The 22,184-nt window shown below is 39.7% G+C and overlaps 1 protein-coding gene and 1 non-coding gene across 7 annotated transcripts in view; both read left to right on the forward strand.

Annotated features, from left to right (window-relative positions):
* The window catches only part of MRTFB (myocardin related transcription factor B), an 85,778-nt gene extending 71,288 nt beyond the window's left edge, over positions 1–14,490 (forward strand). For all 6 annotated transcript variants that reach the window (XM_074841520.1, XM_074841516.1, XM_074841518.1 and 3 more), the window contains 5 exons: positions 854–1,009; positions 3,903–4,061; positions 4,363–4,500; positions 5,929–5,989; positions 9,034–14,490. In XM_074841520.1, coding sequence (XP_074697621.1) covers positions 854–1,009; positions 3,903–4,061; positions 4,363–4,500; positions 5,929–5,989; positions 9,034–9,572 — 1,053 coding nt within the window. In that variant the 3' untranslated portion in view covers positions 9,573–14,490. The remainder of the gene's footprint in view (positions 1–853; positions 1,010–3,902; positions 4,062–4,362; positions 4,501–5,928; positions 5,990–9,033) is intronic.
* A 5,477-nt stretch (positions 14,491–19,967) lies between these two features.
* TRNAT-CGU (transfer RNA threonine (anticodon CGU)) lies at positions 19,968–20,039 on the forward strand. Its single transcript has one exon. It is a non-coding gene; the product is annotated as a tRNA-Thr (tRNA).
* The last annotated feature ends 2,145 nt before the right edge of the window (positions 20,040–22,184 follow it).

Genomic DNA, 22,184 nt, shown 5'->3' on the forward strand with positions numbered 1-22,184 from the left:
AACCAAGATAGGTTATAAATAAATGAAGAGGTGTAAGAGTAATCTCACCAAGCTGAAACAGTTTAACCTGTTGGTCTAAGGTAGAATTAAGCATACACTTCCCAGTGGCACTACTGGGCATAGCTAGATGAAATGGTTTATGCCAGCGACGTACTCCTTCAGCTCCAGTGTGTACTTGGGGGTTGTGGCAGGTTGTGGGCCTAGGCTTTGATGCCAGCATGTGCACCATCACATCTAGCAATACTTACGAGGGCTGTAAAATTCTGATGGAGATGGGCCCCACAGTCTGCAGTGCAAGAGCTATTCCTAGTAGCCACGCACCCAGACAGATCTTTGTCTAAATCGTTCTAAAATCCTGCTAGAATTCTGTCACAACTGTAAGCAGCTTGTTCTGGTACTTCACTCATACTGCAGGAAGTTTTCCTAACTATTGGCTAAAATTATCTTTCCTGAGGTTAGACATGCTTCTTGCCTTTCAGTGGCCATTAAAAACTGCTGTTACCTTCTTAAAACCAACCTTTTTCTTGCATCATCAGTTTTGTCTTTCTGGTTACTCAAACCCGGTTCTTATAGTCCTTCCTGGTTATGCTCTCTCTCTTTTTATTTTCATTGCTCTCCACTGGACCTTCTCCAGTTTGTCTTTATCTTTCTTAAACTTTTGGCAAAATAAACACCTTTTAGCTGGGAACTTGTCAGTACCAGAGCAAAAATTCTGTCTGCTACACATAGTTCCCGCTCATCCTTCCCAGAATATGTGCTATTGCTATTCTACATAATCTATGCAATAGATTTTTACATGATCTAATTTACTGTGAGGTACAAATAATGCAAATATTTTATCTTCATCCTTTAGGCTCAATCACAAGCTGGAATACAGACCCCATCACAAATACCTGCTACTATTTCTTCCTCTGGCCTGGTCCAGGCAGCACCTCAGATGCATACTCCACAATCAAAACAAAACACCATCACGCAGCATACACTTGGTCAGACCCAACAAATCAGAAAGGTTTGTGGATAGAAATAAGCATTAAGATAAATAGCTGTGTAATCTAATTCTAGAATCTTTTATCTAGAAGCTTTTAGAATCTTTTATGTGTCATCTGCGTCATATATAAATCCAGTCACCTAACATCTCTGTACCATGTTTTTCGGTGTGATAAATGGGCTTGTAACTCCATCTCTTTCCAGAATTTTAGTCTGTGCAGGACTTTATATATTTATTTGCAACTGAAAAATAAGGCTAAAGACTTTTTATCTTAATGGTATTCTTACAGCACCACTGTTACTATGTTCTTCCTCACGCTCAGCACAGGTGGTATATCAGGTATTCCAGTCACCTTCTCCTATTTGCCACTGGCTCAAAATGGAAGATTCTTGGAGGCAGGTCTTAGGAGAAAGCTTTTACCTATGGCTTCACAGGTTTATTCTTTAAAAGGAGTTCCTTTTAGTTTTCTTACTTCCCTTGTTGATTTCATCCTTACTTCCGAAGAAGGCTATGGACTTGGATACTGAGGACAGCAATTCTAGTGAGTCAGAACCCCATCATAGCTACAATACATCTCTTCCTGAGGAATGCAGGAATGATTCAGAGAGATCCTTCTCTTCTTCTCTACCCAAAACACTCAGCTGTGAAATTTCCCATTCCAGAACAGATGTTCATCAGCACTGGATGCAGAGCTGTGAGTGCCAACCTGGTCATGTTCATATGGTAACTGATATCAACCCATCAGCATCAGTCATCACAAAAGAAAAGGCTTTTGCCTCCTTTGAGCCTCTTCCAGGCTCACCTCTAATATTAGGAACTCAGAGATTGGTTCTGGACCTTTATTGCTTCCTAATCAGTGCCATTGACTCTAAGGCTCCTATCACTTGGGACAACAAGGTTTTTCAGCCTGCCCCAAGGAAAGGATAATTCAGAAACAACTGAAATTTCACAATGAAGAGGGTAATTTTTACAGTATGTTATGTAACTGTGACAATATATTTCAGTTTACACAACTGCATCATAAAACCCACGTTCTGATGCAATCTGAGGCTTCTACCTGTGCAATGTCCTCTAATCTGCTTCTGTTAAGGCTCTTGTTCCAGATAAGAATTTATCTTAGAAGACGTATGGTTATGCCCTGCCATTCTCTAGACAGCTGGCTAATAGAGGGGAACACAACTAAATGAGCATCATCACTCTTCAGACTGCTTGTTCAATCTGTTTAATTTCATGGACATTGAGGTTATCCTACAGAAGTCAAAACTGACATATATCCAAAAAACAGATTTCATCCAGGTTTTCTGGGATTTGGTGAGGGGCTAATCTTACCTTGTTAATTCGACAGGTCCCATATGGAAATTTTCCAGTCATCCTGTGGCACGTACTTGTGCCAGAGACTAGCAGTTTGCTTCCTTTGCTGTTTAGAAGTTTCTTGAAATGACTGCAGGAGATAACCAAGAATTGTACCCTCTGGTCTTTTCCCTGTTCAGATCGGTTGTCATGGAGACCTCATAGTTCCCAGCAGACTTTAGGCTGCATCTGGCTATCCTGGAGCTGAGCAGCCTGCCTATCCTAGCTGTTTTTCTCACACATCTACTGCCATCTTTTACATAGGAAACCAGGCAGCGTAATTGCACTGTTTTTTACATCAGAATGTAAAATACTGACGTGATACAATAGATCAAGACAGTCTTCATGCATTCAGCATTAGATCTACCTGCCGGCTGTTTGCATTTCATGAGGCTTGGATATTTCAGCAGGCAGACTGAGCTAATGAACTGCGAGTGAGTAATGATACTTATCAATTTAACGCTTTTTAGTGAAATTGGTCTTCCTAATAGTGATCGCCTCCATAAACAGTTGTTTTCCAGAGCCAGTTTCCCATGAATCCATCTAGACTTTCTCAGGTAGATCAGATTTTTATGCGAACCAGCTGATTATTCCATTTATTTTCTCCTACACACTTGAGGTGTCTCTTCCCATTCTAGCTACCCCATGGCCCTTGTTCTTCAATTCATTCAGTAATAAGGAGACCTCTCCACAGCCATTCACCTCAGTGGCAGACAGCTGGAGAGCACAGCGGTTTTCACACAGATGATCCAGGTGGCTAACAAAAACTGTATTAAACCTTCTCACAGCAGACTTAATTTGGTATTCATACTGTACATAAAGGTATCTGGGAGTGATACTGAATTTGAAGAATAATCTCAAGCACTCACACATTCATAGCCCATCTTCCTCTCCCCTTACCTTAAAAATATGAGAAGTACAATACTGCTTAGAATCATTTGAAATAAGCGTATGGACTATGAGTTGAAGAAATAAAAAGTTTATATACCAGTAACCAAATTTACAGTTGATACCAAGTTCAACAGTTGTATCTTTTGCTTCTCCCTCACTACTCAGAGACATCTGTAGTTCAAAGAAATGAGAATTACATGGCACAAACCAAACCATTCTGTCTTAAAAGAGGCAGCATAGGACAAGCATGGATATGTACACTAGTTTGTATCAGACCAGAAATAAGTTCATTTTCTTGACTGTCCACTAGGTGGGGAAATCATGCATACTGTATTAAATGTTCCACACTCTTCTCAATGTATTTTGGAAAAATTACATTACACTTTCCTCATGCTTCCTGGAAAATCACAGGAAAATATTTTTAGTTATCAGCGATGAATGAAAACATGTCACAGCACAGAGTTTCTTTCAAAGACTAATTATTCTAGATTTACAAATTATTCTACTGGTGGGAAAAATCAGTGCAAAGAACATTCCCTGAATAGGGAATTTAAGCAAGCAAGTATTTAAAAAAAAAAAAAAAAAGCCTTAAACTTTATTAATGTCATTTACCCAATGTTATTAACTTTTTAAAAAACCCACAACCTAAGACTGATATATTAATCCTTTTCAGGTTTTTCCACCTACCACATCAAATACAGTATTTTCCTATCAGACTGCACCAGTTACAACACCTTCACAATCTTTTATTAATAAAACATCAAACTCCAACATTCACACTGGTGGTAACCAGGTCCCCGCTGTGCAGAATGGACCTGCTACTCCTAATAAGGTAAGGTTAGACCAACAATGTTCCATAAAGTTCAGTTTTATATTATTATTCTTAAATAACATGCAACTGTGTACATACTGCAGCTCACTCGAGGAAGAATGTTTTGTAGATTTTAATAATGCATAGATGTATGTATGTGTGAGCAAGAGAGACACTGTTATTTTCTCCCTCTGATTACCTATGCTATTGTTATTTGTTGATATGTAGATTGGTACAACAAAATAGGGTAATCTGTAAAACTTGATACATCTTGAATTCACTGAAACATATTGTTTCATCATTGTTTTGTTATTTCGTGCAGCCTGGTTCTCCATCTCAAGCCCAGCCTTACATTGTTCAACAATCCCTCTTCAACAACACAGTATCCAAGACAAAAGATCCTCCTCGTTATGAAGAGGCCATAAAACAGACCCGCAATATTCAGCCATCGCACCGTGAGGTAGTTATTTTCTCTTGTTTAGTCCGTTAAAAACATTTTTTTTTCTTTAGAATTATCAAAGCCATTGCTTATTTTAGTTTTTTGTTTGGTGTCAAGATTTTCTAACATACGCTGTTAATATGTCCATAACTGTCTCTAACTACAGGACTCCTGTTTCATGATTCTTTTTATTAAAGCAACAGACACGTAAATAGGTCTTACAGTATCCAGTTGGTGATACATATATATAATTGGGATAATGCTGGTAGTGCTACTTAACAATAACTAGCCTTCAACTGACTTCTTTCAAGGATGTATGATGCCCAAACTTCAGACTTAAAAGAGAGAAAATATATTCCTGTTTTCCAAAACCAGGAAAATGTATGTGTGTTTATACACACTTAGGCAAACATACATATATATATATATAGATGAGCATAGGTGCTTGCTTGAAAAGAGTCTGTATTTCGTGAGCTTGATGAATAATCCTACAGTGTTTTGTCAGTCTACCATGACACCCTTCACACTGGAGGAAAGTTGCAAACAATATTAATGAGCATCCCTAACCTCATGCATTTCAGAACTACCCCAAAAGATAAAACCCTGTAGTGACTTAGTATTATGGCTGGTTTTGTGGTGGCAGACACTCAGGCACACGCATGGGTATCTAATGCCATTTCACATGTTCTTGGCATGTGTGAGACACCCTCACAGCAAAGGCACACAGGTCGTCTTACATGACTCTATCACTACCAGTTAGTGAAGTGCCTCCCCACTGGCCTCTCTTCAGGAGCTAGATCTCCTGAAGATAATAAATTACTTCCCATCTCCAGAGTACAACCAGTGTTTTAAAGCACTGTCTTAGTTTTGAAACTATCATAAACATCTCCACTTTTCCTAGACCGTTTTTGAAAGAATGGGTTTGGAGGCATTTTGTGACCCTTTGCTTAAGGTGCAGATATGCAGGAGATGGCTGTTTAAAACAAACAGATAAACAGTTGATGAAAGCTTTCCCCACTTTAAAAACGAAAAGAACATGAATCTACAAATTGAAAAAAAACAAGCCATACCTAACAAAATTTATCTTACCTGATGGCTATTTTCAGGATATCTCTGAGAGAAAACAGTTCCGCATGTGCCCCCCGAAGTCCTGCAGTTATTCCAGATACTTACCCTGGTACAAAACAGGGTTAGCAATTCTCCTTCTTATCCCTAGTTTTCTGCACCCCTCTTCTAGGTTGCCTTCATGAAATCTTTATCTTGCTTTTCAGATTTTTTCCCTAAATTTTCTCCAAAATATCTCTCTGTTTTCTAGATTGACAGTTTCATATGAAGAATTTTAGTCTTGATCATAGGTTAGTACTTACGTATATTGAGAGAAGCTAGGATCAATCAGCTTAGGAAAAAATACTACATGAAAAAGAATAACCCTTTTCTCATCTACTACAGATTTCCAGTGCACACAGTCAGCAGATGGATGATCTTTTTGATATTCTCATCAAGAGCGGAGGTAAGCTAATTGACATCTGTGTGATGCAGAGATTTAAAACCTGGTAATAAAAACTCAGTGCTATAATCAAAGGAATGAAAAGAAAGAGTTCTTCTGGGAGAAGAAGTAGAAGCTGTCTAGCCTGGATGAAACTAGTATTTCTGAAAGTTTGCAATAATTATCTATTAAAGAAAACATTTACCAAAACACACACAGTCAACCTGCTGTGGAACTTCTCTGCTTGTGAATTAGCCCAGGTAGACCTTTGCAATAATCCACATGGCATTCAAACAATTAAAATAACACCTTAGGTTAGCACACACATATTTTATCAAAATTGGAAAAGTTGAGCAAGCCCATATAATGTATATTGAAATTATACAAAAAGAATAAGGTAAGAGTTAAAGCATGTTGATACAAGAATTTCATTAAATATAACCAAAGATACATTACTGGAAAAAGTATATATGAACTACATAGAGGCATTAATGAATAACAGCTTTCTATGTCAGTTAAAATACAGGAGCTATTAGAAAGGAACTAAAATAACTAAAGTGATATACAAAGTAGCTTTGCAGTAAAAGAAGGAGGCTTTCAGGCATAATGAGGCTTTGTAGACTAAGAAGCCATTGCAACATTCAGAAATGTTCTGGTGCCAAGCAATTCAATTAACTTAATGTTTTGTACTACTGTCATATAAGGCTCTTGACAGCAGTGAAGGCCAGGACAGAAGTGATGGATTGTGGGCTATTAGAAGATTTTAGCCATATTCTAAACATCCAAGTATTTTCTCGTTTTTGAAGCAAATTGCAAAGTCAGCTGAAGAAAATGGAGTAGACAGTGACAGACTGAGATAAGTGACCTGTGCAGTGAACAACTCAAGCTAAATTAAAAAATGCTTTCAGTGCTTTTATAAGATATTGCATGGGTAGTTTGAAGTAGTTCTACCTCTGGAGCAGAGGATGTAGGAAACATTGGTGTGCTTACTTAAATATTTGCTTCGAGTGTTAAGTTACTAAACCCATTTGATCATAAAGGTAATAACTGCTCCATATTTGCAAAGTTGCAATAAAAAAAGCAAACCTTTCCTGATCATCTTTATGAAAAACAAAGTAGAATTCAGGGCTCTTGCACTTAAATAAGCAAGTTCTACACTGAAAAATGCTTAGTTTACTCATGTAATTCAGGAGAGTGAGAGGGTCCATTTAGTAATGTTTTGCTTTTGCTAAGCAATCATTTTAATAGATGCTGTTACAGGTTTTAAGGACATGATTTCGCTTGGAAAACTGATGCAAAATCTATTCTCAGGTATAATTTTTCTAGCAGAAACATCACCTGTGCTAGATGATTTATTTGCATGTTCTGTCTGTCTAATCTTATTTATGGACTCCATTCACATGTTGTGTCCATTCACGACATCCTTGTCTCTAAATTGGAGAGACACGGATTTGATGGATGGACCACTCAGTGGGTAAGGAATTGGCTGGATGGTCGCACTCAAAGAGTTGCAGTCAATGGCTCCATGTCCAAGAGGAGAGCAGTGACAAGTGCCATTCCTCAGGGGTTGGTGTTGGGACTGGCGCTGTTTAACATCTTTGTCGGTGACACGGACAGTGGGATCGAGGCACCCTCAGCAAGTTCACCAACGACACCAAGCTGTGTGGTACAGCCAACACGCTGGAGGGAAGGGATGTGCCATCCAGAGGGACCTGGACAGGCTGGAGAGGTGGCCTGTGCAAACCTCATGGAGTTCAACAAGGCCAAGTGCAAGGTCCTGCCCATGGGTCAGGGCAATCCCAAGCACAAACACAGGCTGGGCGAGGAGTGGATTGAGAGCAGCCCCAAGGAGAAGGACTTGTGAGTGTTAGTGGATGGAAAACTGACTGTGAGTCAGCAATGTGCGCTCACAGCCCAGAAAGCCAACCGCGTCCTGGGCTGCATCAAGTGTGGCCAGCAGGGCGAGGGAGGGGATTCTCCCCCTCTGCTCTGCTCTCGTGAGACCCCCCCCTGCAGTGCTGTGTCCAGCTCTGGGGGCACCAACATAAGAAGGACACAGATCTGTTCAAGCGGGTCCAGAGGAGGCCATGAAGACGATCAGGGGGCTGGAGCACTCCCCTGTGAGGACAGGCTGAGAGAGTTGGGGGTGTTCAGCCTGGAGAAGAGAAGGCTCTGGGGAGACCTTAGAGTGGCCTCCCAGGACTTAAAGGGGGCTACAGGAATGCTGGCGAGGGATTCTTGATCAGGGAGTGTAGGGATAGGACCAGAGGTAATGGGTTTAAACTGAAAGAGGGTAAATTTAGATTAGATATAAGGAAGAAATTCTTCCCTGTGAGGGTGGTGAGACACTGGCACAGGTTGCCCAGAGAAGCTGTGGCTGCCCCCTCCCTGGCAGTGTTCAAGGCCAGGTTGGATGGGGCTTTGAGCAACCTGGGCTAGTGGAAGGTGTCCCTGCCCATGGCAGGGGGGTTGGAACTGGATGATCTTTAAGGTCCCTTCCCACCCAAACCAGTCTATGATAAGAATTAATTGGAAGTTACTTTGCTTTATTTTCTTTTATTGTTACTACCACTGTCTTACATGGAACTTCTTGACAGAAGAGTAGTTCCAGATTCTAGAATCAAGAATAAATGCATCCTAATCACATCAACTGATCTTTTAGACTCTAATTCATCAAGGTGGACACAGGGATGATACCGAAAATTGGTTCAGGCACCCTTATCTAAATGAGGAAATCTGTTGGTTCCATAATCATTCTAATTAGTCAGAAGAACTATAAACATGAAGGAGGTTCCTTTTTAAATAAGTATAAATATTCTAATTGGCTGAAGTATTACTGAAAGCAGAACTCTGGAACTTGCTTTAAAATACTTTGTTGTTCATAGAGTACCTGACAGTCTGATGTATGTAGTGTTACTATTATCAGAACAGCAAAATGACTCTTACTCCCTTGAGTTCACTGTACATGCATCCCACAGTGGGGAAAAAAGGGGGTGGAAGTTGTAAGCCCAAGGATATGTGTCACTATCTTTTCTGAATTCAACAGTGAGTTGGTTTTTTTATTACAGAGATTTCCCTTCCAATAAAGGAGGAACCATCTCCCATTTCTAAAATGAGACCAGTAACAGCCAACATCACTACAATGCCAGTGAATACAGTGATATCCCGCCCACCACCACAGATCCAAATGGCCCCTCCTCCTGTGTCCTTAGAACCAACCACCAGCTTGTCTATAAGTTTGGAAAACCAACTTGAAGCCCTCTTGGATGGAACTTTACCATCAGGTAATGAAATTCCTCAACTGACAAGCAATAATGAGGACAGAGAGTCATTTTCTTTAATTGAAGACCTCCAGAATGATCTGCTTAATCACTCCAGCATTTTAGATCACTCTCATTCACCCATGGAAACATCCGACCCACAGTTTACCACTAATAATTCTTGTCTGTCTCTTGACCTTCCTGATACAAATTTGGACAATATGGAATGGCTAGACATTACAATGCCCAGCTCCTCATCTGGACTCACTCCTCTCAGTTCTACTGCCCCCAGCGTGTTTTCCACTGACTTTTTAGATCCACAGGATCTACAGTTGCACTGGGATTAAGCTGTAGCCAATGAGAACACGACCTGCAAGTCTCTTTACAGCAGACGTCCATTATTATACCATTCTGATTGCAATTAAGATAAATTAAGACAGTAATATTTGGAAGAACAAATGCTTGAAGCTAATTCCTTATTGATTTTCAAGTTTACAACAGTGAATTACTTTATGCTCCTATCAGTAATGCAGATCAGGGCCCTCTGAAAGCTGTATTTTACAAGTCAAGAAAGGATGATTGTACTTACTGATTCAAAGTACCCCAAGGTAAATGCATCACAAATATTTAAGAAAGAAGTTATGTCTCTGACTTTGTAATGCTTAAATGAGCAACACAACGTGGCTAAACTTAGAGAAGAAAAAGTCAGATTACAACTGTCTGTATTAACACAGTGAGCAAATGTTTGGGGGAGGGTGAGGTATCACTGCACTTCATTGTTCCTGTGGATAGCCTGAGCCAGGTTCAAAATGAATTGTGAGGGCAAAGGCAAGTACAAGCACTGGCTGGTTCAGTGAAATTTCATATATCTAGACTCTTAATTTGTTCAAGTTGTTTTTATATTTTGGGTTTGTGGTTTTTAAAACTCTTCCCTCATTGTTTAATCATGAGGGAAGAATTTAACTGCATCCAAAGGGATATTAAGTGTAACTGCAAGAAATCCACTGTAGCTACGCCAGGTAATATTGAGAACACTGAATTTTCTATAGCAATGCTCTGGATTTAATAGCTAGGTTTTAATGTGTATATCAGACAGTTACTTGTATACTCTTTGCATACCTTATTTTTGTGAACAGAGGGGAACAGTGGTCTTCAAACTAGAGATTACTATAATGGAAATAATAAATACCCTAATTTACTTTGTGTTTGAGGATAGTTGTTAATCATTGAATCGAGTATTTCAGCATATTAGAACAGTTTGAGGAAGTAGCAAAGTTTAATTAATGCTCTTGAGCACTATGATCCTGCAAGCATCTATGCAAGAATAGTCCCAGTGCCCTCAATAAAAGATGTTTATAGGATCAGAGTTGCAGGGGACAGTACTGACAGGACAACCACCATTTCTTAATCAATACTTTATCTATTGAACAGCTTCATCTACCACTACATAACATCAGGGAAGCTAAACAGAGAAGCTGCTCAGTGAGAATCCTAAATAGCATCAGGATGTACTGTCTTGTGATAAGAAGGCATATTTCATACCTGAAACGGATAACAGCAAAAATTAAGCTCTTACCTCACAGCACAGCATGAAAATACTATTTTTTTAAAGTCCTTAGTTGTTTTTTTGGGGAGTCTGTTAAGAAAGCAGTTGGAAAAAGAAAAAAAATGTATATAGAAGTAAAATACTTTGAAATTCTATGGTTGTGTCTCAGGTAATAGCTGTTAAATGTTGCCATAGATAATGTAGGCTGATAATCAAAGATAAAATTGGAATTATTTCCTATTAGGGAATTCCTAAATTAAGATAAAAGTAAACAGTCCCCTATTTCCCGAACAATGGAAATGTGGTATGTTTTCTACTCTGAAAACTGATCTCATTGCAGAATTCCTTCCTCACCACCAAGTTTCAAAAATAAAGTTTTGTAGGAGCTAATGAAAAAATACCCCAAAGCTTTTGCTTACTTCTTAGAGTAATGATATGTATCAGAAAGTAACAAAGAAATAATGAAAACATAAGGTAGCTGTTAACTATTTAGCAATCTGTATCACATTTTTAAAAAAGAACACAATCACATTAACATCAAACAAAGTACTTTTGTTAGAAAATGTTGTGGAATTAACTGCAAATTTATGTCTCCAGATATACAATGCAATCTGGTTTACTCATATTACAGAATTCCATTGCCTTGAGATAAAATAGTAGATTATATCATTGATTCAGGGTTTAAACTGGCATCGTATGTTTGTATCATATCAGTTACCAGCACTTTAAATCATTACATATCTTCTATATCTATCTAGTGTTACAGGCCAGAATTCACTTTAATCTGAAACTAAGTACAGAAAGACAATCTATGGCGATTTTCACAACAAAAGATGAAGTTGAAAAACATGTTTCCTTATTCCTTCTTGCTGTGCCTACAATACTTGAGTACGGTGTTACACGTGGACTGTCTGCCTTAAATTTTGATGGTATAGGACTCTTCAATAACATTGAACAAAGACATTCAACTTTTTGCATTCCTTTTCATCATACTATCGGGAGCTAATACTCTTGAGATACTGAGTGCCCTCAGCTGTTACAAGGTTAAGAATTAAGGACTCTTGGTCTGATAGGAACAACTTTGAATGAAATTTAGTGTTCTGCAGTACTGTCAATTTATTGTGTGTGGTACACCAGACATACCACATATGTGTGGTTAGAGTTACCCCTTTTTTGACCCTGCCTTCTGATTAAATGAGGCAAGTAAATTAATTTTTAGAGGACAAATTAACCTAGAGCAACTGTACTGTCATTTTTGATGTGCATGTAAATAGAGCTTAAAACTGGCAAAGTCATCTTGCTACAAAACTATCTTTATTGGCAGTGTAGAATGTTAACTAATCCATAGGAATCTATGTGCAGAAATAAACCCAAACAGTTGAGATGTGTTGTTACCAGTACAGTATAGCTTTCTACTCTAAAGTCTCTTTGCAAAAAAAAAAAAAAAAAATTATTAAAAAAGTTAAGGGATCATTTTAGTTTTTGAAGTACAAATATTCTAGTGTAGGGAATGTGTGATTACTTTTTTGTACATTTCAGAATTGTGTATTAAACCTTATATATAATGGTTTGCTTTAGACTTTGTTCTGAAATGTGATATATTTGCCATAGTTATATATGCCTGTTATGGCAGAAATAGGTTTTGCTTAGACTTTTGTGTGTGCATGTTTTACATGACAATTTTTGTAACACAAATACAATACATCTTAGAAGTTTAATCATGACTGTGCAGTTTGACTGTACAGAACTGAATATTTCTCATTAAGAGAATAGTTGCAAAGGAATGCACTGGCACTAAATTTGCCATTTAATGGCTGCAGTATACTAACAGAATGCATCCTATCAAATGTGTTGTTCACAGATCCTTCAAAGTAATTAAGAATACCATTTTATCAGTGTGAAAAATCAAAAGTTGGTGTTTATACTTCTAGACATGGAGAGAGTTCAGACGTGTTTTACAAGGCTAATGTTAATCAAGGGGAGTCACATCCTGCGTTTAATACAGAAATGGTATTTGTTACGCACTTTTAGTGCCATTCAGCATTAGTTAAGGCAAGTAAGTTTACAGGCAAAACTTCAACGTTATAAATAGTTAAGAAATCATTGTCATAAATTTAACAGTTCTCTTTGAGAATAAAATTAATTTATGGCAGTTGTTCTCTATAGAAATCAGAGTCTAATCCAGCAATGTGGGCTTGCAGAATCAGACCTTTAAAAAGCTGAGGCCACAGCTTTTAGAAATAATCTCTACTTAATACTGAAATTTCTTTCCAAGGCACTTCTGAATTCACCAACAGGAGTTATGTTCAAGGAAGTAGGTGATCAAAATAGAAGTTTCAATGTTAAACTTTTACATTACGTAGTCTCAAACATTCAGATGCCTGAAAAGTGTAGGCACCATAATTGGAAACCAAGCACAAGCTGCTGAACTGTTTTCAAGGCTGAGAAAATGCAATCACAGAATACATTTAACTGGAAGGGCATTATGTAATCAAAACACAGTAAAGTTCACCAGTGTAAACAACTATTATTTGGATGGCATCTTCAGTTTATTATAAACTTAAATTTTACTAAAACTGGAAAAAAATTTCTTCCACTTATCTCTACTAAATGTTCTGTTGAAACTCTTTATATTGTGGTCTATTAAATCACCTTTTGATGACTTCTAGACCATACTTCAGATGGTTTTTTATGTGAGATATGTGGAATGGAGTTGCGTATAGTATATACATGGCCAATAAAGAGCATCCATTAAAACCTGAAGTAATCACAAATACTCCTTTTATACCAGTTTGTTAGGAATAAAGTGCAAAAAAGAGACACCTACATCATTCTGTAGTGTCCAATACTGAGTATAAACACTTTTTAAGTTAAAAGTGCATAAATGTATTTGTAGAAATCTAGCCAAAAAGCCATTCTAGCTATGAGAGCAAATTCTCAATAAAAAGCAGGGAATGGTTAATAACTATATAATCACACTATTTTTATAAAAAAAAAAAATACAGCTCAGATAGTAAAAAGACAGCCTAAAATAAATTATAATAATATAAAAATTTAAATAGGAACCAAAGCATTGCCATTTATATTGCCAAAGGAGGCACTTTGTATTTTGAAGCATAGGAAATTAAATCCCAAAAAGTATTATCCATACTTTTTTAAAATTAAGGATGTAGATATTTTCAAAGCTGTTTTTGATGTTTAACAGTACAGATTTGTTTTTGTTGTTTGAGAAATTTGTATTAAGTAATAGCACAGGCTTTTTTCCAGATAGGATTTTTCTTCACAGTACTGCTTGCAGTAGAAATAACGCTAACCCTAGTAGGTGTTTCTCTTCTTATTTTCATAGTCATAATTATGTCTTAGCATCTCATTTTGTGAAAAGAGGAAGATAGACACCTGTCTCTAGGGCCCTCTTCATTTAAGCACTACTTTACTAAATGCAAATTATGGCAATCAGGGCGTCAGTTTATGTATTGCCTTTCTATAAGAAACCATGATGCCTTTGTATTTGCTGTTTGCACCCCTAAAATCAATTCCATACGTTTGAATGCCATATGTTTTGCACATTGTACTGTATATATGTAATGCATACTGTATTTTTATATGTGTACTACATTTATCAAATATTTTGTACATAGTGGCAATATTGTAGCTACTGAGGAAATGTTTGATATTTCAGCATTTTTGCTAAGTGTCTCAAATAAAAAATGAAAACTGTGTTCATTTGTCCATGCTTACTACTTAAAAGTGAAAAATACCATTAATAATATTCAACAAAAATTCTGACTTTTATATGCTTTAAGTACGTTTCTCACAAAAAGGAATAAGAACGAAATCTGCACTTAGACAAACTCCAAAAGAATGATGGTTTGTCATCAAAATCAGAGCCAAAATCTGCAAGAACAGAGATTTCCTGAACTCTCAAAGTTTAGGTTTGGATTTTTTTTTAAGCAGTACTACTATATTAATTCCTTTCCTGTTTTTTATTCTTTTCTCAAGAAATGGTAGGATAAGAACCCAGACTTTTCAGTACTTTTGTCATTAAAAAAGAAAATAAAATCCTAATGTAGGCACAAGTGTCACTATTTTACATAACACACAGGTAAAATATACCTGTGATACTCTTCAATATATTTTAAATGAAGTGGCTTAATAAAAATTCAAACATTTGCAATTAATGACGTTTTTATATAGTTCATAAGGACTGTATGGCTTATTTTGTAATCTGTCACTGTATTTTCATGATGTGCAGCTGGGGTGCACCACCCCACACCTCATCTATTAACTAATTAGGTCATTGGAAAATGACTTTTTCTTTGGCTCAGCCCAATGTTAAAAATACAAGCTTTTTAAAAGGTATGAACAGTTTGGAAGGGAGTGCTTTTCCTAGGCTACCCAGAGTAAGCATGTGTTAACTGCACAAACCTAAGCAGCTCTGACAGTGTACTAGCAACTGCAGAGATGTATTGAGTAGTTCTGGACATTCCCTGTTCTTTTTCACAAGAGCAAAACACCTTATTTAAAGAGTCTCTAAAGTTAGCACAGAAGGGGACTTTAAAGTTACATAAAGCATGCATTGACCATGTGTGACTGCGCAGGGGTGCTAAAGAGATCACTGAAAAAGCACTAGTTTAAACCCATCCCCATCAAAAAGAAAAACTGATCAAAACTGAAGATGCTGTGGTAAGACTTGGGAAAATACAGTAAGGTTCTAATATGTATTTTTGTGAACCACAGAGAGTCAGGTCTCTAGCAAAATTCTCTAAGGATAATCTCTTGGATTAGTCCACACCATTTGCTAGTGGATGGGGGAACAAGCTGCAACACTGAAGTCATGTATAAAAGCAAGAGCAAGGGAGAGAGGGGGCTCTAATAGTATTCTGACTCCCAGTGCCAGGGTGAAAAAGGAAGAAGGAAAAACCTGGAGTTTCTTCCTCACTCCAAGTGAGATTTTTTTCAGGGAGGGAAAAAGGGCAACTCAAAATACAGAATAAACAAGGCATTCCAGAGAGGTGCATGTTCCTACAGTGAACCTCTCAGACCCCTGCCCTAGAGCAGACTAGTGGCCTGGTTCCACTGAGCTGCTCAGGTCAGGCCACAGGAGATGCATCTCTCAGCTGCGCCTGTGCAATCAGGCAAGCTTCTGAATACTCCCCAGATAGTTTAACCTCATTTGTGAGTCAAATGCAACATTTTTTTTCTCTTATGTGAATGAACCTTTAAAGCCTCTCAGAGTGAAGTCAAAAACTATTAAAATACCATTGCAGATTACTGGATGCATTTCACCTTGCAATACAGGCTTCCACTCCTAATTGGGTTACCTTGTCACACATACACAAATAATCCCCAAGTAAGTTTACAGGGACATTCTTATCAGCTACAAAATACTGCGAAACTTTTTTATACTTTACAGTACTAGTCTTGAATTTAACAAGAAAGGAAATAAGTATTTGTATCGCAATTTTCTGAAAAGGAGCTACCTGTAATTATCTAATGATAAAAAAGAAAAACCAACTAAGCACAAAGAACAAGGCTATTCTGTGAGAAATAAAGGGATATTTCAGAACTGTAATAAGGCAAAGAAATGATTAGAAGATTATTTCTGATGTAGAAAAGATTGCAGCCAGTTTCATTCATGACTTCCCCGAATTCTTCCAAGGTTTCAAGATGCACTGGATTGTGGGATTTCATATTTGCATTTTGTATTCTGCTCAGCTTGTGTTCTGTAACTCCTCTACATGTTTCTTCAGGAGAATGAGCTATGAGTTGTTCAATATGCACAAGCTTCTTGTCATGATGAAGCTGCTTTATTTAAATATTTACTACTATACTTCCTCTTGCGGAGGCAGTCCCCACACTAGATCACCCACCCCTTCCTTATTAAAGTCTGTTCTATGCTGATGACATCAGAACTCGGCCAAGTGCTGCAAAACCCATAAAGTAGTACATAGTACCCATAAAAGTGAACAAATTAAAACTTACTAATATGCCCTGTAAATTTCATAAAATACTTTTCTTTATGAACTTTAACCATTCTAAAAGTTTGTAGGCTATATGTGCCACAAACTTACCTTCAGATATCACACACCAAACACAAATATTGCAAAACAAGTGGAGCACTTTTTGACCATGTGCATTACAGAATTTAGACTGTATCAGAGATAAAGCGCTTGTTTTGGTGCCATCTGGCAATCTGGGATTTTGATTGTTTTACAAAGACCAAGAAATATAAACACATAACCCTCCCTCCCAAACTGTGTTCATGTTAGTATGATGATATAAACACCAAGACAAGGACTGATGAAGCTTGAGATTATGCTCAGTGAACCTCTTCCACAAGCTAAACCCTGGTTTTCAATAAAACCTGAATATATTAAACCATGTTCTACAAATGACCATCATCGTATTTGTCTTTACTCTGTACATTAAATGCTATATACTCCTCCCTACTACCTTGTTGTGTATTATACAGATGTTGCTAGTGACATATTTCTTAGAGTATTTCTACCATCTCAAGTCAGAGATGTTTCTTTGATAGCAAAGAAGTCCCACAGATTTCCTCACACCCCATACTATAGTGTACAACCCCACTGAGACCTTCCAAAAAGAGAATCCAAGTAACAATCAGAGGAACATCTGAGAAGCAACAGCTTTTTTTTCCTTTAAGTTTATCCATAAATTTATAGAGTAAGAAATATTTTCCTTCACATAAAAAATTACCTGAAGATGAGTCTCCAGTCTTCTCTGCAGAATAAGGACTGCAGGGCCACTCTACTGTAACACTGCATCATTCTTGAATCCCTCCAAGACAAATGCTGTTGATGAAAAGTTAAAATAGTGAACAAAAACGTTCCTTCATAAATCTAGGACAAAGTCTAAGCTCAAGTAATTGGTAAGTGAGGAGCATTCCAGCTACCCCATAACAAGTCTTCATAAACAGCTATGCACAAATTCTACATAAATGTGACTGTTCCCCTGTATCTCCTCAAAAGAGTCAGGGAGATTTGTAGAAAGGCCTAGTTTTGTACATTAAAACAGACATCAAAGCCCTCTCCTAAAGCAACACCTCCATCTTGTAAGAGTGAGGCTTAGGGAAGGAAGAAAATAACCTGATGATTTTCTCCTTCCAACAAAATCTCTGACATTATCTTTCTTACACCCAATCAAGTATTTCCTCTTAATCTACTCAGAAGATCTTTACAATTTCAAATTGAACTTTCAATCTCCCCACACAGTTAAGGAAGAACTTTAGCATTAGAGGTGGATTTACCATTAAATACTATTTCTGATGCCAACTAAATATATTTATTAAAAATGTAGCATAACAACTCACATAATCCCACATATAATTCAAATAGTCCCCTCTGCTTCCTCCCACCACAAAATTACTTCTCAGATCACAAAGGTATAAAAGCATGAATAAAACAAACACAGACACAAGCTGCACAGGAACTGCTACAACAAGTTACAACTACCAAGTATGGCACATAAAAGAGGATGTTTGTAATACACTAGTAGGGCCAGAAATGGAGGGACATCAGTCAGCCATGACATTAAAATCCAACTCCTTCCTGCTGCAAGCTTGGTAACACTGAGTAACTCTTCCTCAGTCAGCTAAGACAACTGGCCCTCTGCGGTCACTCCTTATCATAAAAGTTACAGGTACGAGAGCTGAGTGAGGCACTTTCCATTCCTACACATCATCACACTTTTGAAGTGCTGCAGTGATCACAATGATTAAGATGAAAGCAGAATACAACAGTACTATTCTGGCTTCCCAGCTCTCCACAGTCCAGACGAGGCTCTGTCCTTTGAAGCAGATAAACTACAGCATGTGGTCAGGTTGGCCAGGCCATCAGTTATGCCCGTAAGGACTGGAAAAATGGAACAAATCACCTTTGGGGCAGCTATCCCAGGGTAGGAACAGACACTCCTAACACAGGCTGACTATCCCATAAGGTAATTTAGACACCTTTCACTGCAGGTGAAGCTAATTCAAATTGCTCTGTGTTTGCTGAAACACAGGCATGCAGAGTTATCACAGAGAAGCTGACAAACGGCAGCTTTTAAAGAATTGAAATTTGTTCTTATGGTCAAGCCATCAGTTATGAGTTTTCCTGCTGACAGTTCAAAGGACATCCCAAAAGGGTACAGATGTATTAATCTTTTAACACACCTGCATTACAGCACCACCAAACTAGTAACTCTGATCTCGACCTTTACAAAGATACCTCTGTTACCATGTTTACATGCTGCTTTGACAAAAATGCGGGGATCAGTACCCCCAACAGGTCAATAAACAAAATTCCATTCATCCAGGACGATGGAATATAACTTGGGTGCCCACCAAAAGTTTCACAGGGAGTTCAAAGAGATCTCCACAATGAACATCAAATGAAAACTACAAGCTTTGTTTCCAGGTCACAATTGTAAATATCTAGGAGGCCAAACCTAGAAAAATAGGTATTTCAGTATCTTTTTTACATTCCAAAACACTAAGCTTTCACAGGGAACTGATACCAGCCACTTAGTGAATTTAATTTAACATTTACCGTTTAATTATCCCAACGTTTAGGATCTCCGCTTCTTTTCTCGGAGGAAGAAAGTTTTACTCTCGCTTCCCGCCTCCCAGCTGCTCCTTCTGGTCTGAGGAAGCCTACATTCCTTCCAACACATTTACTGATCTAAGAGTGCCATCTTTTGGTAAAGAGAACCCCCGCTGCAGCACCGCTGCGTGCCCCAATCACTCGCGGCACCACAAATCCCCCTTCCCCGGGGAAAACAAACTCTGTCGCCGCAGCCCGCGCCCGGCCCGGCCGCCCTCGGAGGCGGGAGCGCCCCGGGGCCCCGGCGCCTCGCCAGGGCCGGTGCGGGAAAGAGGGCGCTGCCCTTGCGGACGCCTCCACAGCCGGGCGGGGCAGCTCCTCGCCGCTCCCACAGACAGCGGGACCCTCCTCGGCGCCCTCTCGCAAATGCCGCCGCCGCCCTGGCAGACACCTGCCGCCCGCTCCGCGCCTGAGGGAGAGGCGCTAGCGCTTCCCGCCCGCCCGGACCGCGCCCCCTCAGCGCCCGCCGGCCGCGCACGCGGGGGCGGCCCCGGCCGCTGGCGCGCGGTTGGCGAGGGCGGGCGGCAGCGGCGGCGCCGCGCGGGAGTGGCGCCAGCGATAGAAGGGCGTCGGGAGGGCGCGGTAACGCAGGCGCGGTGGCCAAGTGGTAAGGCGTCGGTCTCGTAAACCGAAGATCACGGGTTCGAACCCCGTCCGTGCCTTGGCGGGTCCGCGCCAGCGGGAGCTTTCCCGATCCTTTTTAGGGGAGGCGGCGCGGGCCCTACGCGGCGGCGGCGGCGAGCGGCCAGCACAGCACCAACGGAGAATCCCCGGCAGCGCGGGGGCGGGACGCGCTGCCCCGCAGGGAGGGCGCGGGGCCGGGGAAAGCAGCCGGCAGCGGGCGCTGCCCCCCCGGTGGTGGTGAGGGGGTGTCCCTCAGCCGAGCGGGCAGACGCCGCGCAGGGAGGGGGCTCAGCCCTCGCTGGCCTCCCCTGCCTGAACAAAGCGGCCCGGGGAACGCCCCGGTACTGCGCACCCCGCGCACCCGTGCTGCTCTGCTCGCCCCAGCGGCTGCCGAAACCACATATTGCAACAGCTGCAGCGGTTTGTCCTCGGGGCCTGATCCTGCACTCACGCTCCCCCCGCAGCAGCAGAAGCGGTCCCAGCCTCAGAGGTGCGCGGCAACGGCGTCCACCTGCAGAGCGGCCTGGAGGGAACAGGTGGAGCCCCTGCAAACTCCTGCTGGAAGAGATGTTCTCCACAGGCTGCAGCTACCAAGATTATCCTATAATTCCTGGTTCTTTTCATTGTTCCCCCCGCCCCATTCATTTCATTATTTATTAATTTAGTTCCATCTTCTGGTTAGGAAGACATGAGGTTTCTTCATCTGTATCACTAACCACTTAGAAGGGTTATTTGCAATCTGGTTAGTGTTCACTTTACATTTGCTATATTTTTTAAAATAGAAAAACTCCCTGGGACATTGAAAACGGGGGAGGAAAGGCCGGCGCGGTGTCGTTAGCGGAGCCGTTTGCTGCTCGCCCGTCTGCACACCCGAGCAAACCCTGGGCACGTCAGCCACGGCTGGTCCAGCAGGATCAGGAGCAGCCGGGATGCTGCTGGGACCAGCCACCAAACCCACGCACACAGTTAAGGTCTGACGGCGCTTAAAACCATCCTAACGATGTAAAGAATAACAGCACTACAAATGGAAGGAAATCCTTATTGATTCATGTTTGATATTTGCTTACCATTTGAAATTTCACTGGCCTTTGATTAGTCCACACAGTTTTGTTTTCTTCCTGACAAATCTTCCTCTCATGTTCTGCAGTACTTTTGTCTAGAATCAAGATTGTACAATTGTTGTATGAACAAAAATAACTGTCATTAACTATTAAAAATATGTAAATTCTGTTGGTAGGTCAAAATCATCATTCAAATTGTATTTTGATTTAAAGAAAGGCTATAACCATTTATATAAAGTTTTGGTTTTTTTTTTTTTGCACAGATTTAGTGTTAGGAAGATTATCTGTCTGTATTAATTACAAGTAATTAAAATGTATAATTTTTGCACTTAGTTTACTGTCAATATTCACAAGTCTCCGGAACTGCTCTTTAGCAAATCTGGCATACCTCTGATGAAGTGTCAGCAGAGAGGAAATCCTACTACACACCTTGCAGCTCATTTTTGAACTTGAACTTTCTAGTATGAAATCCGTGACAACACTGCCCGATCTCCCTAGAGAGAAGAAAAGTGTAAATTACTGATTTTGAGCAGTGACAGCTTCAGCACAGAGCACACGCAAAACTACAACCCAAAATTTTCTAAATCGGTTTCTGTCTCCTTAGATACTTTTACTCATGGATATGAAGGACAGTGAGGAACAGCCATGTCCCTGAAGCTGCTTTCCTAAGAGGGTTTTCAAAAACAAACATAAAAATCAAACTCAAGGACAAAACATGTATCTGGCAAATACTGCTTTCTGTTACTACAACCTCAGGGATAAACCTGGAGAGGAGCCACCCTGCCTGTGATGAGTAATGCTTTCATAAATGCTTGTTTTTTAGAAATGTAAGACCAAGCCAGGTATGCACGAGGGCTACGGCAGTGTCTCACCCACGTAACAACAGTTTGAGGCCTGTGAGTCTGTGTTACATGACACTCAGAGAAATTAGATAGTACAGAGCCTGTTTTTCCACAGTTTGCAGACAGAACTTACATTTTGCTAATAACATTGCTAAATGATTAGCATGATAATGATTTTGCTAAATAACATTTAAAAACATGTCTCATGGTTATTTACTTGAAATTAATTCTGTAATTAGAAAGCTATCTATGAAATCACATCAAAAGAGAAGCTAGTGCA

This window comes from Strix aluco, chromosome 15 (genome assembly GCF_031877795.1).
Source record: "Strix aluco isolate bStrAlu1 chromosome 15, bStrAlu1.hap1, whole genome shotgun sequence".
Taxonomy (NCBI): domain Eukaryota; kingdom Metazoa; phylum Chordata; class Aves; order Strigiformes; family Strigidae; genus Strix; species Strix aluco.